Here is a 14,792-nt window from a genome sequence, read left to right as displayed (position 1 = left end):
GTAGGATCATATATTTAAACAACCGATTGAAATATGATTTTCTTTGAAAAGAAATAGGGCACACAAAGACCTAATGATAAATTTAGGAATCAAGAAAGTTCTCACTGCAGAAGCACCATTTGAGCTGAGTCTCTCAGGATGGGGTAGGATTTGAACACATGGAGATAGGAGAAGGGACAACATGAACAAAGGTTCAAACAAAGGGCAACTTAAAGTCTGTATATTAATTTGGCTGGAGTGTATAGTGCAGGAAGCGGAATAATTAGAGACAGGACTGGAATTTGAATACTTGGCTAAGGAATATGCACTTCAAAGAATGATCAATAGCCATCCATAATTTAAGCTGAACAATCAGTGCTGTGTTTCAAGATTAAGCTGGTGGCAGTATGTAAAATGGGTTGAGAAGGGGAAATACTAATGGCATTGAGACAAGAGGCAGTTTAAATATGAAAGGAAAGAGGTAAAAAGAGCCTGAACTAGCGTAGTGATAAGAAGAATGGAGAGGAGATGCAATAGATGCCATGGGGATGCAACAGTCAAGGGTTAAGTCATGGGGTCCAGGCACCACTGAAAGCCAGGGGAATGTTTCAAGGAGATCAATCTGGCCTATCGAGCAGGGCACATTCAAAGAGGGAGAGATTGGAGGTACAGAAGCTAGTTAGTAGTTTACTAAAGAAGTCTTGGTGAGAACGAGCAGTGGGAATGAATGGGAAGGAAAGGACAGTTACAACTCATGTTATGAGAAGGAAACTGATATGACTTGGTGATGAAGTGGGTGTAAGGAGTGAGAAGGCTGAAAATGACTGAGGTTTCAAGCCTGGGTGAGTAGACAGTGGTGATGCTACTATTAACAGAAAGGCAGAAGTTAGAATGAGAAGTTAGCTGGGGGAAACATCACAATGAGAAACAGAAGGCAAGAGAGTAGCTGAGGGCACTAGATTTTAAAAGAAGATATGAAAAAGGTGTGAGAAAGAATAGAAAACAAAGAATGGAGTTAAAGAAGTGCCGAAAACTTACAAAAATAAGATCAGGAAGGTTAAAACTCTACACCTTGTTACCTTGCAGGAGGTACTCCAAAAATACTTGTTGAATGAATGAGTGGAGGCTTGTGAAGAATTTGTCTCTCTGTAACACACTGCCTTTCAGGCTTTGTGCTACTTGGAGATGTCACATGAAATGCAAAAGGGCAGAGCCAACTAACTAACATTTTGCTTCTCTCTTTCAAAAAAAGGAGAGTGGCCTTTAATCTGGATGGGGTGGAATGAACAGTGAGAATAGTAGTACAAAGTGGGTGAGGAGCTGTGACAACTACCCAGTTACTTTAAGTGAATTCCAGTCCAGTAAAGTACAGACAGGGTATTACGTGAAGGCAGACTTGGCCTCAGTGCTGTGGCTGGTTTTCATCTGGCTACACTGGGAATAGGCAGTTTAGAAAGTTAAAGATATGGGCTTTGTGGTCAACAGAACTAGGTTCAAATTCTGAGTTGGTCACTTTTATAGCTGTGTGACCTTTGGTAAGTCACTCGATCTCTTTAGACTTCAGTCTTCTCCATCTGTAAAAATAGGGACAACAATCCCTAGCTCACAGAATTATTGTGAGGATCAAATGAGGTAAATTTATGGAAAGTACTTGGTTCAGTGACTAGCACTTAGTGCTCCCCAAAATGTGTATCTGTTAGTATGGGTTCACCACATACTTGTCAGTTTCCTTGAGAGAGGTGTATGAAGAAGAGATCTCTGTGGCCCCCCTAGGAGATAGTACTCAATGAATATTTGCTGAATAAATAAATACAGATGCTCAAACCTCAAGTTCAAAGTCAGGGAGACTCTGATCTTATGCATGTAAGCCAGGATGGAAGGGAATAGTCTTCCTCATCCTTATTTTTAATGGCTACATAGTATTTCATTGTTTTGGATGACTTACTGGTCCTATAGCCTTTCCCCTATTTCTATTTAACCATTCCTCTACTCAGGACATTTAGGTTGTTTCCTATTTTTTACTATTGTAAATAACCCTGAGATAAACATGCTTGTTAATATCTTTGCTCCTTTTTTTGGTTGTTTTCTTGGTCTATATTCCCAGCAGTGGAATTAAAGTGTGGAAGGGTATCACTTTCCAGAAAGTTTATACTCCCTCTAGCAGTGTATCAAAATACAAATATCTGTTTTAAATATTATACTATAAGAAAGTATTGAAGCTGCTTGAGAGAAATTCCTCCTGAGTGATGTAGCATCTCTGAGATCCTGAGGAATTGGGTGGAGTAAATAGCACACTGAGCTGTTGGACTCTAACAGTCAGGACATATCTGTGCTCTGCAAAGACAGGAGATGGGTGTTCTTCAGATAGGAAACAGGAACTCAGTGGGTGGACCTAAAATGGAGTGTGGGCTTTGAAACAGGAAAAAAGAAGTCTGTCTCTGATAGTGAAAGAGACATTGCTGTGCTGCCCTGATCATCCATATCCTACTAGGTCAAACTATTATTTTATATCCACTTAGCAGTTACCCCTGTCCTGGGGTTATATTTGCAGCTGTTGCCTGACTTTGCTTTCAAAGTGTTGCAGTGCTGTTTCATGTATGTGCTCTCTTATTTTTTACATTTCAGGAAATGGTATCCACTTAGTTGTATGAACAAGAAACCAAGCAGTTGCTTGATACTCTCCTCTTCCTCACTCTCTACCTCAAACCCTTCACCAAGTTCTGACTGTTTCTCTAAAATATTTCTTTAATTGGTTTACATTTCTCATCTTGACTTCCAACCCTCTGGTCCAAGCCACCATCATCTCTCTCTTTTCTTTCCCAGTCAGAATTTTTGTTGGAAAAAACCTTATATGGTACAGCTAGGTTATTTAAGTTCCAAGGCTTGCTGTTTAGGTGAATGACATCATAAAATGTATTTCCACTGAAGAACAGAAATCACTTAATAATACTAGTTAACCATTTGTTGAGCATAAGTCCAGCAAGACAGGCCTGTTTATCCCCAATGTACAGACAGTGGGATTTAAAGTTTCAAGGGCTTCAGTATAACTTTTCTAAGGTGTCAGGAGCAGGATCTGGATCTGGATCTATTTGAAACCAAAATCTACACTCTTTAATTACTGCTTTATCCATGTTACACTGCCTACGAAGTGGTAGAGACTAGATTTGAGTCCAGGTTCCCTGATTTGACCGCCCATATTGTTGTACTGCACCTCTTTGCTTTTCCAAAAGTGTATCTATTCTGGCTCTCTGAGAAGTTTCATTCTTCAGAGCTAGTCAATTGTTATATATAATTTTTTAAATTGAAGTATAGTTTATATAGCTACCATCATCTCTTGCCTAGATTACTATCATGTCCTCCTACCTCATTTTCTTGTTTCCATTCTTGCTTCTGCCAGTCGTTTCCAAATTTCGGCATAAGTAATCTTGTAAAAACAGAAATAGGTGATACTGTTTCTCAGGATTTCTTTCCTGAAGTCCTTTATTTGGCCTACAAAGCTTGGCATGATTTGACTCCTGCTCACTTCTCCAACCCCACCTTTTGGCTCTCTCCCCTTGCTCTCTGTTTCAGTCATGATAGTCTTTCTGTTCTTGATTCTTCTCTTTGGCCTTTCCGTTCTTGATTCTTCTCTCAGCACTTTCACGACTTGCTGTCTTGGCACATGTCTTCCCCTGCGCCTGGAATGTTCTTCCCACCACCCTTCATCTGACTAATTCCTATTCATCTAGCATCCAGCAGGTCTCAGTTTAAATGTCATTTTCACTGAAAGGCTCTCCTGTAGCAGCCTCTTCTTTTCTTTCATAAGCTTCTCACAATTAAGAATGTATATGTTTAATTCTGTCTCTTCCATTAGAGAGTAAACTTCTTGAGGCCAAAGATAATGTCTGCTACACTGAATACCTAGGGCTTAGTAAAATGTCTGGCACAGACTAGGTGCTCTTCACCTAAATGAGCCATAATGTCCAGCTGAGTCTTAGGAAGAAGATAGGTTTTAAAATATAGTTACTTATAGAATATTCTGTGTTTCCATTTAAATGTACAAAGTCAGGGATTTTCAAGTTTAGTGTCATATAACTGAATTCAAGAATTACTCTTTATGGCATGAAACCAACAAAGACAAGTCATAGTTGGTCTACAGTTCAGAGTATTTCCTGTTTCCTCTCGAGGCCTGGGACAGGTCTGGGATCAGGGCAAGATTAAGTCAGCTGCTTTTCTGTGGCTGGTACCACGACACTCGTCCTCTCCCTTCCCTGCAGGATGGGCACTCACCAGAAGGCAGTGACACAAGGCATGGAAATGCTGCTGATTTGTCTCTAGCTCATCCCAGTCCAGCTGCCAACAGCTTGTGGGTCTGAGGATGAATGGGAGCCCGTATGTCAGTGACTCGCAGATCCCGCTGGATTGCAGAGCCCTGGGAAGAGACAAGAGCAGTAAAAGGCTCTTCAGTAATATCTAGAACCTCGACCCAGATCCACTTAAATTCAGCTTAAGTCTAAGCCCTTATTATGAAGTCCTTTAGGTTAGGGCCTGTGAGTGATTCACCTTAGGATGGCCAGCACCTGGTGAGGTATCTGGCATACAGCAGTTTCGCAAAGCCTGTTAATCAATGAATGAAGCAGACATCAGGAGAGCTCAAGACTCTGATGGATACTAGCTTGTCCTGAGCTCATTCCATGCCAAGTGACTTCTCTGAACACACTTCCATAACATCCCTGCTACAGCAATCATAAAACACAATAGTGTGCTGACCATCTGTGCCCCAGTCCTAGCTCTTCTGTGCCAGGTACTGACAGAGGATCCATTTAAGAAGAGGCCTTCCTCAAAACATCCATGATCACAAACCCGCGTACAAGCTTACTCAGATACTTAATGCATGGGTATGAGAAAGCAGTAAAAGTGGTCTTTGCCATCATTGCTAATTCTACCTTAAAACTGGTTCTCCTGGAAGCGGGAATTCTAGTACTTAGAGAAATGCGAGGGCAGGCTAGATCCTACGTACTACTTGCTGGTTGAAGGTCAGATCTCTGTCCTGATGCCTAAACACAGTAGGTATTCAATAAACATTTGCTAAATGGATAAACACCTTTCTGCTGATCTTGTTTTTCTATGCATTCACAGACTTTCTGGATTTCCAACCCTTATCCAGACCTCAGGATGTCCTACTGAAGAGCATCTGCCACCACCACCCATCACCTCTATGGCCTAACCTCGCTTTCCCACCACCACCACCTGCCCATAATCTTCATGGTCTGACCTTGCTTTCTCACACCCATACCTGCAGCTGATGCTTTGGAACTGATTCCCATCTGCCTGACACTTGGAGATGCCCTCTATCTCTGGACTTCCTTTCTGGAACTGCTAAGAATAAGCATTTGCATGGATTGGGGAGGTTCCCTTGGACCATACTTGACCACCCGGAGCTTGTAAGGAGAGGCTGATGACTGGGAAGCCATCTGGTAGAGTGTGCTGAAGTCTCCTTTGGGGTCATCCATTCGCAAGGAGCCATCAGCTGTGCCAGGGAGCAGGGATGGGCTGAGAAGTCGCTCTTGGAGATCACATTTCAGGCACACTACAATAAAAATGGCATTAGGGGGAGGGATTGTTTGTCACAAGTTATCTCAGGGTATGTGATTAAGAGACAACATCTGCCTCCCATTCCACCTCCACCAGGCAAATAAGGGCTGGGAGGAGGCAGGGGAATGTAAAGAGGAAAGTATGATTGGTTTGGGAAGGCACAGCAGGTCTGGAACCTACAGTGTTGCTCTACACAGTAGTTAACTTATTTTTTGGTTATGAACAATTTTTATTTGTTTTACTTTGGGCTGGCTGAAGAGTTGCCACATAGTGAGAGATCTGGCTTGTGATCCAGTCTGAGAGGAACATTAGCCTCTTCAGAGGAAGCAGCTAACCCTTTGCAATCACAGAAGGAAATCTTGCCTCTGTTGCTTCCCTGTGGCTAAGTTTTGGCAAGACTACATGTCAGATGAAGGAAGAGCAGGAAAGCAGAAGTCAGGCCGTCAGCTGACAGCTGTTATTTCTCTGTGGGCTCTTCTAGGGACATTCGGGGTGGGGGGAGGATTAAGTTCCTGAAATGGTTTATTTTTTAATTCCCCAAAGAAACCCAAGTACAGAACTTCCTGGGCCTTGGAGCATCACTGTGGCACCAGAGAACAGTTCTGGTGGGGGCTTCGGCTAGGTATGAGCTATTTATTTATATTCTTCTGTATTTAGGTTCACATGCCACAGTGTATGATATTTTTGTACTAGGCTTGAATCCTTGGTATTACAAAGTTTTCTGATAAAATATATACCAAGGTGAATACTGCTAACAAACTTACAAGTACTTGTGAGAAGGGTAGTAGTTGATGTTAGTGATTTAATGAAATTAAATTGCACATGAGGTGAAAATGAAAGTAGAAATAATGCAGAAAAAATAGGATGGGAGAGGTGAGATCCAGTTGGTCCCCTTGGGGCCAGCAATGAGACCTAGACATTAATTCTAGGTGAGGCAGTTCTTGGCCTGGTGTGTCCCAGAGCCCCAGAAGTCAGTAGAAGGGACTTTGCCTAGGACCCCAGCTTCCCCTCATTTCCTCTGTGCCTGACTTCTCCATTGTTGGGAGTCTGGGCTTTAGGACTGGACAGCTGCGTTCATCTGGCTAATATTCTCAACTTTGGTTGCAATAAGAATTACCCAGGAAACTCTGAAAAGATACTGTTGTCTGGGCCCTACCTCACACCAATGAAATCAGGATCTCTGGGAATGGAACCCAGATAGCGGTATTTTTTAAAAGTTTCCCATGTGATATTATGTTTAGTACACATGGTGTGGGGGGTCACGGGGAAAACAGTGTAGCACAGAGAAGGCAAATAGTGAATCTGTGGCATCTTACTACACTGATGGACAGTGACTGCATTGGGGTATTGGTGGGGACTTGATAATATGGGTAAATGTAGTAACCACATTGTTTTTTCATGTGAAACCTTCATAAGAGCATATATCAATAACACCTTAATAAAATAAAAGTTTCCCATGTGATTCCTCAGTTTAGGGCTGAGAACTACTGGAATTGTGGTCTCAGTTGTGTTCCAAAGTGGGTAAAGCTGTTTTAGCAGGACTCAAATCCAGAACTATGTATGCCTCTTATCACCCAGAAACCAGTTGCAGAGGTGGCAGATTCCAGACCCAATAAATTAGAAGACACTCATCTGAAGCTGACTGCACTCTCTTTTGGGAGGAGGTCTCTGAGGGAAGCATCTACAGAAGTAGGTGGAGGGTGGAGAACCTTATGAGGAGGAGTCAGTGAACATCTGAGGAGCATTCCTCAAAATATTCTAAAGTAGGGGAGCTCAGGGTCTTTTGTTTGTTTCAATTTTTGTAGTGAGCCACATTTCCAGAAATTCACACACGTGGCGATGCATAGTTTTTTTCAACAGTGGGTAAAAATGGTCTTTGTGGTTGTGTAAACTCTCAGGTGGGTACCACTCACCCTATAGGAGGCCTATTCTCCCCAGATCTCAACTGTGCCTGAGCAACTGGATTCCAGGGAAGACCTCCCCAGCAGAAGCGCTGACAAGTCTGGATCTAAGTTCTACCTTGCGCCCTGAAGACCTGTGGATTTCCAAAGCACGACTGTGGAGGGAGATAAATATTCTGGCTCTGACCCTGGTGCTGAAAGCCATGGAAGAGGGAGAGGAAGAGTAGAGAAATTATCCTGACAACCACGGGCAAATGCTGTGCAACAGTTGAAGAAAGGCTGGGTGCAGGGACTGCTGGCTTTAGAGGTCTCAGCCCTCCTAACGAGAGAAGTGTTCCACAAGGCAGCCTGCATAGTAGGTTATGGCTCAGGCTCTGGAGGCAGATAAGAACTGTTCTCTAGGCTGAGAGTCAAATGTACAAAATACAGAATTCTGATCTTAAGGGTTAAGAGCGGGCTCTGGAGTTGCCTGACTTCAAATTCTGGCTCTGCTATTAACTTTCTAGGCAGCCTTTAAGAAAATGTTCAGTTTCTTAAAGTCTCAGTTTTCTCATCTGCAAAAGAGGGATAATATTGTATTTAATTATTCTAAAACACATTTTTTTTCACATGCTAACATCTCTATATGTGTCTTACAATCACCACTGGCCAGGAAGACAATCTTAACCCTTACTTACTATTCTAATCTAAAAAAGCTTTCTCAGTAAGGATAAAATAGTATTTCTAAGTGATGAGAAAGCATGGTGACATGCTTAATTGGCAGGGATTTTCTTTCTTGGTGGTGTGTAAAATAACAGTGTATCTTATCATTGAGAGCATCTTAGACTCAATGACACATGGCAACAGCACTTGCTCTGTGGTGTTGTGTGAAGATGAGATGGGATAATGCAAGGCAAGGAGTTAACATAATGCTTGGGAGCAAATACATAAGAAATGGCTTCCAGAGGATGGGATGGAGGAATTGGTACTATGTGCCTTGGACTAAAGGAGCAGGAAGGAGGTTCCAGGAAGAAGAGTTTACACAGAAAGGAAAGATAGGTTAAAATCAAGGTAAATTGTCAAAGGCATCCCAGGCTTTAGGTTGAAGTGGGGAAAGGAGCAGGAGGATTAAGACGGAAGGCTGTCCCCAGAAAGGACAGATCACAGTGTCTCACCCTTTGAGGGTGAAGTTTGTTCTGATTTTTCTCATTGAACTCCTGCCCATAAAGGGGGAAGACACACCTTGGTCCTTTCCCTTTGGAGCTGGGCCCTAAGGAGATAGGTTTTCCAAGCTCAGTGTGGCTGACTATACTCATGGGCCCATTTGTAGGCCCTGCCACCCTGGGTTCTGAGCCAGCCTTCAAGTGGGATGGGAGAATAGAAATGGCCTTTTCTCTCCCATCTGATTAACCTGGAACTCAGTATGACTGCCAGCCAGAATGACATCCAGAACCTTGTTGGTATGCCCAGGTACTGGACTGATCTCTTGGCTTCCACAATTGCCAGAACATACTTTGTGAATATGGTATTAAGGTACTAGTTGACCTCCATAGGGCCTGCCTCTGTGAATGCTTTAGTTCCCCCCAGTTTGCTGTCTTCCTATCCATAAAACCTCTTCTTAATCATGGTTCTTTATTATCCTCACAGACCCTGTTGATATTGTGGTTACCAGCATGCCTCAAATTATAATATCAATAATATCTACCACATTAAAACGAAAAACTTGAGAAAAACATACTATTCATTGTGCTCTTTTGTAGTGTGGTCCTACCCTATTATTTAGGTACCTAAAAGCCTTTGCTCCTAAACTAATTGGACCTTGTTGTCTGGGTTTAATTAGGTTCAGTTTTTTACATGTGGTCATTTTTTGAAATTCTTTTCTTACTCCTTATGCTTACAGTGGACAGCCTTCTCCAATCCCTAAACCTCAACTACTTTGTATTTTGATGACTCACCAATCTACAGTCTTAATCCCAGACTAGGATAATCATAGCCTATATAATATGTCTTTTGGGAGGTATGTACTTGAATTATCTCTGGCTCTGGAAATGTTGCTCAAACACCGTGAAGGAAGAAGAAGATGGATATATTCTTGGTCTGTTCCACTGTTATGTAGCCAGGCTTTGAAGAAAATCTCCATGCTGACAATATCATTGTCTATAGTCTGAAGGTCAAAGTCGGTTCCCAGGGTAGAACTCTCTGTGGAAGGAAGGGGAATAGTGGATAAAGTGTTTAATTCTTTAATTATAAATTTTGAAAAATACAAACTTTTAAAAATACCCATCTTTTGATTCGTCAATTCTACCTCTAGCCTAGAGACATTCTTAGAAAGTACACAGAGACAAACACAGTGATGTTCAATACAGCATTGTTGTAATAACAAATAATCAAAACCCTAAACTGGAAGTGATCAAAATGTCTGTCAATTGGGGAATGTTTAAATAAATTGAGGTGTGCTCAGCGTATGAAATATTATTCAGCTGTTAACAAAGCAAAGCTAAATGTATTGACATGGAAAACTAGGAGATAGTGAGTGAATAAAATAGATGAGTAGTATAAACCCACTTATATAAAAACAAAACTACTGGCCTAAGTACATACATACATATGTATTTGCCTTTACCAAGGTCTGGAAGGCTACCATCAAACTGTTAAAAGTGGATAGGAGGGGAAATGGGGCAGAGTTCTGTAATATGTTCCCTTTTTATTATTCATACTTTCATAACTGTTTGAGTTTTACTGTAATCATGTATTTCCTGTATTTAGAAAACAGTCTAGAATAGTAAACCAGCCAAAAATTAATATAGCAATGCAAGTTAATTACTTAGTTAACAAGGGGGACTTCAGTTTTGTTGTTGTTTCATAGTGAAAATGTATTCAGTTATTACTTCTGTTATAAAAAATAAAAAGACTGAAAGAAACAAAATGATGAACTCCTGGGCGCCACCTTCTGATGTAGATTACACTAATTTGTCATTGGCGTGCTGTATCTCATAGGTGTGATTACCAGCCGAGAAGATCGGCATGGTCTGGTGGTGTTTGGTTTGATTCCAAATCTGAATGAATGGAGCTGGGTACAGGGGTTGGTGAGGCTTCTCTGGTTTACTTCCTGCTTAAGGCATTCCTAGCTTATGAACTGGGGTCTGGGTTTGCAGGTAAAGGTCGCCAGTGAAAGCCAAATATACGGGGGTGGAGGAAGCACTGAGAGAGGAAGTGAAGCAAGAGATGGAAAGAAACTGAAGAGGAACCTGACTTTTTTCACCTCACCATGAGGGAGTCTCTGAGACACTTTTACAAAGAGCCTAAGAAAATCCAGTTGCTCCAATGAATTAACTTCTGTGTATGACTCATGGACCCCAGGGAGAAGGCTGGTTTATTTCTAGAACTACATTCCTGAGGACAAGTCAGCAGAGGTGGCAGACTCTCCAGAGGGGAACAAAGGGCTTCAGTCCAGCGTGTTGGTACTCACAGAGAGGAGGTGTGGTGAGACCTCGATGACTTCATGTTATATTTAACGACTTATTCTGTGGTTGAAAAGGGGCTCCAAGTGCATTTCCCTTCTACTGGTATAATTAAAGCTCTCCCATCTTCCATGAATAGTTATGAGGATTCATTGGCTAAGTATTTCATTCATTCCACTGAACAGTCATCTGTATTATATACATTAGAAGCTGAAATATTATACAGGGTACAAAGATATATAATACTCTTTGCCCATAGGGAGTGTATAAAGCAACGTTTTTCTTGGCCATTCCTTCTCAAACCCTCATGTTTTAGGATACTACAGCGACAAGTATGAAGTCTTTGCCAAAGAAATATTCTTTATAAGTAAAGAGAAACACTCTTCTTACTTATTTAGTCACAGGCAAAACAAGTAGTTTTATTTTTCTGAGTTTGGAGCCTGGATTTATATTTGAGTGACAAGTATGGAAAGGAATGAACCTCTCCTGTTCAGTGAAGCAAAATCATTAAAGCATAAGGAGGAAGATACAGAACTAAATAAATGGAGTGGAGCAAAGGATCTCAGAAAGGAGAGAGGATAATATTGCTTAGAATTCAAGCAACATAATTTTGCAGATGAGAAATACGTGTTTCTTTTTCTTCTTCCAGGGAAAGGGTAGAGGATTAGAAACTTCTACCATGGGCAGCATAAGGGGACAATAGCAAAATTATCTCCCATCAAGAATATGGAAGTAAGTAAAATATGGGTTTCCTCAGATAGTTGAACTATAAAATCAACACAGAATGGTGAGGTCAATGAAAAAGTTACCTTAAGAAAGGAGGATGGCTTACTGACCAAGCAAGGTTTGGTTGTAGTCTATGGATGGTACTGGCTTATCTAAAGACTGAATGTATCAGTTAGAAGGGGAGGGGGCTGGCCAGAAATGGAGTGCTGAGAAGGGGACAACAGGGGGACATGCTGGCAGTGCACATCCAAGCGTAGTTCAGAAGAGAGGCTGTGCTGGTCAGTGGTGTGTCCCAATGGCAGGATGCATTTGTCAAGTCTCTGCTCTCCTTGGTGATAATGGCAGTTATAGTTCTTTCTCTAAAATATTCTGGGGCTTATACTTTGGTCTTGATAAGGGGAGTCTATCTCCAAGAGTGTCATGACAAAATTAACTTTCTGATCCTGCAAAGCTGAAGAACCAAGCAGAGACATGGAGCCTCTATGACCAGATATCCCGTCCACATTGCTGAGGTTCCCTCCAACTTCAGCCCTAGGTTTTTGGGAGTGTGCAGAGCAGAGCTTCTTCCTTTGAAGTTCTCATGTAATCTCCACAGAGGCACTGTGCTTCAGGTTTGACTACAGGTCTGCAGGCTCAGAAGGGAGTCAGCAGCTTCTCAAGGACAGTCACATTGTCCAAGCTAAAGATTAATGTATAAACCAGAACATGCTAGAGGGAGAACTTTTTTCCCCATTTTCTTTCACCAGTTTGGGTATTTCTTGCCCTGTGCCTCGGGCAGCCTCTTAGCTGTCTTATCAAACTCCATACCCTCTACTCCAGCAACTTGTGTCCTATTACCAGTTAATTTTTCTAAGATGTCATTTCATCAGATCCCTCCTTTGCTAAAGAGCACATACTGGCTTCTTGCTGCCATCTTCTTTATTCTCCTCACTCATCCTGTTCCACTTGGTCTTACTTATCATTCCTCAAACGCCCCACCCTTCCCTTCTGGGCCACTCTAGCCCTCCCTCCCTATCTCTCTACCTGTTGAGATCCTGCATTCCCGTTTTTTTCCCATCCCATCCCCTAACTCAGTAGCCTGCATGGAGCTGAGCTTAGCAAATGCCTGTTGAGATAAACAATTGCTCCTTACTCCTCAGCTCTCCTTACTTTTTCCTGTAACTCTTCTGCTTCAACTCACTTAGTCTCCTTGCCACATGATTTCCTTCCTTCCTTAGAACTTTTATTACTCTGTCAATCGATGGCCGGCTCCTCCCCCAGAATTCAACTCAGAACTGACTTTGTTCAGGAAGTTATGCTTATTTTATGCTTCCTTATTCAGCTTTAATCAGGACCTCCTGAGTATCTGTGAGCTTCATTTGGGCTATACTAATTATACTTGTTAATATATTTCTTCTGAAGGGTTTTCTTCTCTTTCTGTTAGTTTATATAAATTGGGGGCATGTAGTGGAAAGACCAGGGCTTAAATTATGACTTGAAAGTTAAGTCTGTGACAGGGCAAAGTAAAGATAGTACAACCTATTTCAGAGTTATAGTGAGGCCTAAGAAGTGAGATGATTGTGTATGAATGCCGTGCGGTAGGACCAACCCATGGCATTTTTTTCTTTTTCTCTCATCAACAAAATGAATTGCTTTAATAGGATAAGAACATGCTTTTCTTTTTTGAACCTTTCCCACCCATCACTTGCCCTCCACCGCAGCACATGTAAGAACCCCAACACCCAGCTGTGTTCCTCACAAATGCAACTAAATATGCCAAACCCAGGAAATGGGGAGAACATTTCTCTCTTCTCAGGTGTTGAAAAACAGTTCCCGCCTTGACTGGTGGGCCGGGCAGTGGGCACTGAATGAGATGGATCCCCTTGAGTCCCACTGAGGGTACAGAATGGAAGGGGTATGGGAGTGAGTATGCTCTGTGTATCTGGGTAACCCACCTGGTTCACCACAGCCTACCTGCAGTGAGCACTCACGTTCAGTTTTTGGATTTATCCTGCCTCCCTGTGGCCACAAGCAGTACATCCTTTCCCAGGCTCTTTCTCAGCTTTTTCAGAAGGGCCACAATAATGGGAAAAAAATAAAGGAGCCAAATGATTGAAAGTAAGGTGATGCCTGAAGCAGTCTTTTCAGAATTCAACCCTCAAACAGGGTTAGAAAAATTGAGATGTGTTTAAAATGGAAGAATTTAACACTTTAACACACATCCATGCATATAATGGCTGTATTTCTCCCTTGATATAGAATGTTTAAAGTAGAAGCCCAGGGAGATGATGTACCTGCCCAGTCCACAAGGCCTTGACCTGTAGGCTATACCTGTTCCTTTCTAAATGACCCTCCTGTGGCCTCTCCTTGAGCATGATGGATGGGCTTCCTCCATGGGAACCCCTTGAAATTGTATACAGTTTCGTCTGTATGTGTGTCGGTATATTCTGGTGGGGTAGAGGAGGGGAACAGGGCCTTAACTTTCCTCATTCTCCAAAGTGTGCTGTGACCCCAAAAAGGTCAAGAACCACCACAGAAACTATGGAACTGTAGCATCTTAGCCTTCCTGGGTCAGTCTGTAATCAGTGCTGTCTCCTTTCTGAATATAGGAGTAGCTACAGGATGCTCTGATGATGTAATTAGGATACATAATCAGTGCAGACCAAGTTTGCTCAGGAATAGCTATGCAGAGTCACTAAACTACTGTCCTTAAATCAACAAGGTAATGAGGATAATCTCTAGGAGCTCACAACACTGGGGGCAGCCCAGCTTATCTTTCTGAGCTCATTTGCCTCATTGTGAAGGTGAAGCTGAGAAAAAGGAGAAGCCCCTTTAAAGGCGGTGGCAGGGGTAGAGGTGTTACGGCAGTGTGGACTCTGCAGAGAGGTGAGTGGGTGGGCCATGTGGCAGCATCTTCTTGGGGTCCCAATCTATAAGAGAGGATAAAACATCACTAGAACTATAATAAGACAGAGAAAATTTATTTTCCAGAACTCTTCTCAGGGAGAGTAAAATGTTGTCATTCATTCATTCACTTATTTATTTATTTACTCTTCCATTCATTTCATCTATCATTCAAATACCTATTTATTTAGTGCCTTCTGTGAGCCAGGCACTGATTATGTCAACAATGAAAGAGACAAATTCTCTGCTTTTTTGGCTTACATTCTAGTGGCAGAACAGACAATAAAGA

At 42.0% G+C, this 14,792-nt stretch overlaps 1 protein-coding gene across 2 annotated transcripts in view; it reads right to left on the bottom strand.

Moving 5' to 3' along the window:
• Window positions 1-14,792, bottom strand: part of M1AP (meiosis 1 associated protein) — a 97,208-nt gene that overhangs the window by 11,692 nt on the left and 70,724 nt on the right. For both annotated transcript variants that reach the window (XM_073242155.1, XM_073242161.1), the window contains 3 exons: window positions 9,459-9,632; window positions 5,386-5,548; window positions 4,249-4,390 (listed from right to left, as the gene is read on the bottom strand). In XM_073242155.1, coding sequence (XP_073098256.1) covers window positions 4,249-4,390; window positions 5,386-5,548; window positions 9,459-9,632 — 479 coding nt within the window. The remainder of the gene's footprint in view (window positions 1-4,248; window positions 4,391-5,385; window positions 5,549-9,458; window positions 9,633-14,792) is intronic.

The sequence above is a fragment of the Manis javanica genome, chromosome 1 (assembly GCF_040802235.1).
Source record: "Manis javanica isolate MJ-LG chromosome 1, MJ_LKY, whole genome shotgun sequence".
NCBI lineage: Eukaryota > Metazoa > Chordata > Mammalia > Pholidota > Manidae > Manis > Manis javanica.
Note: the sequence above shows the minus strand (reverse complement) of the source record. Positions and strands in the feature narration are given on the sequence as shown.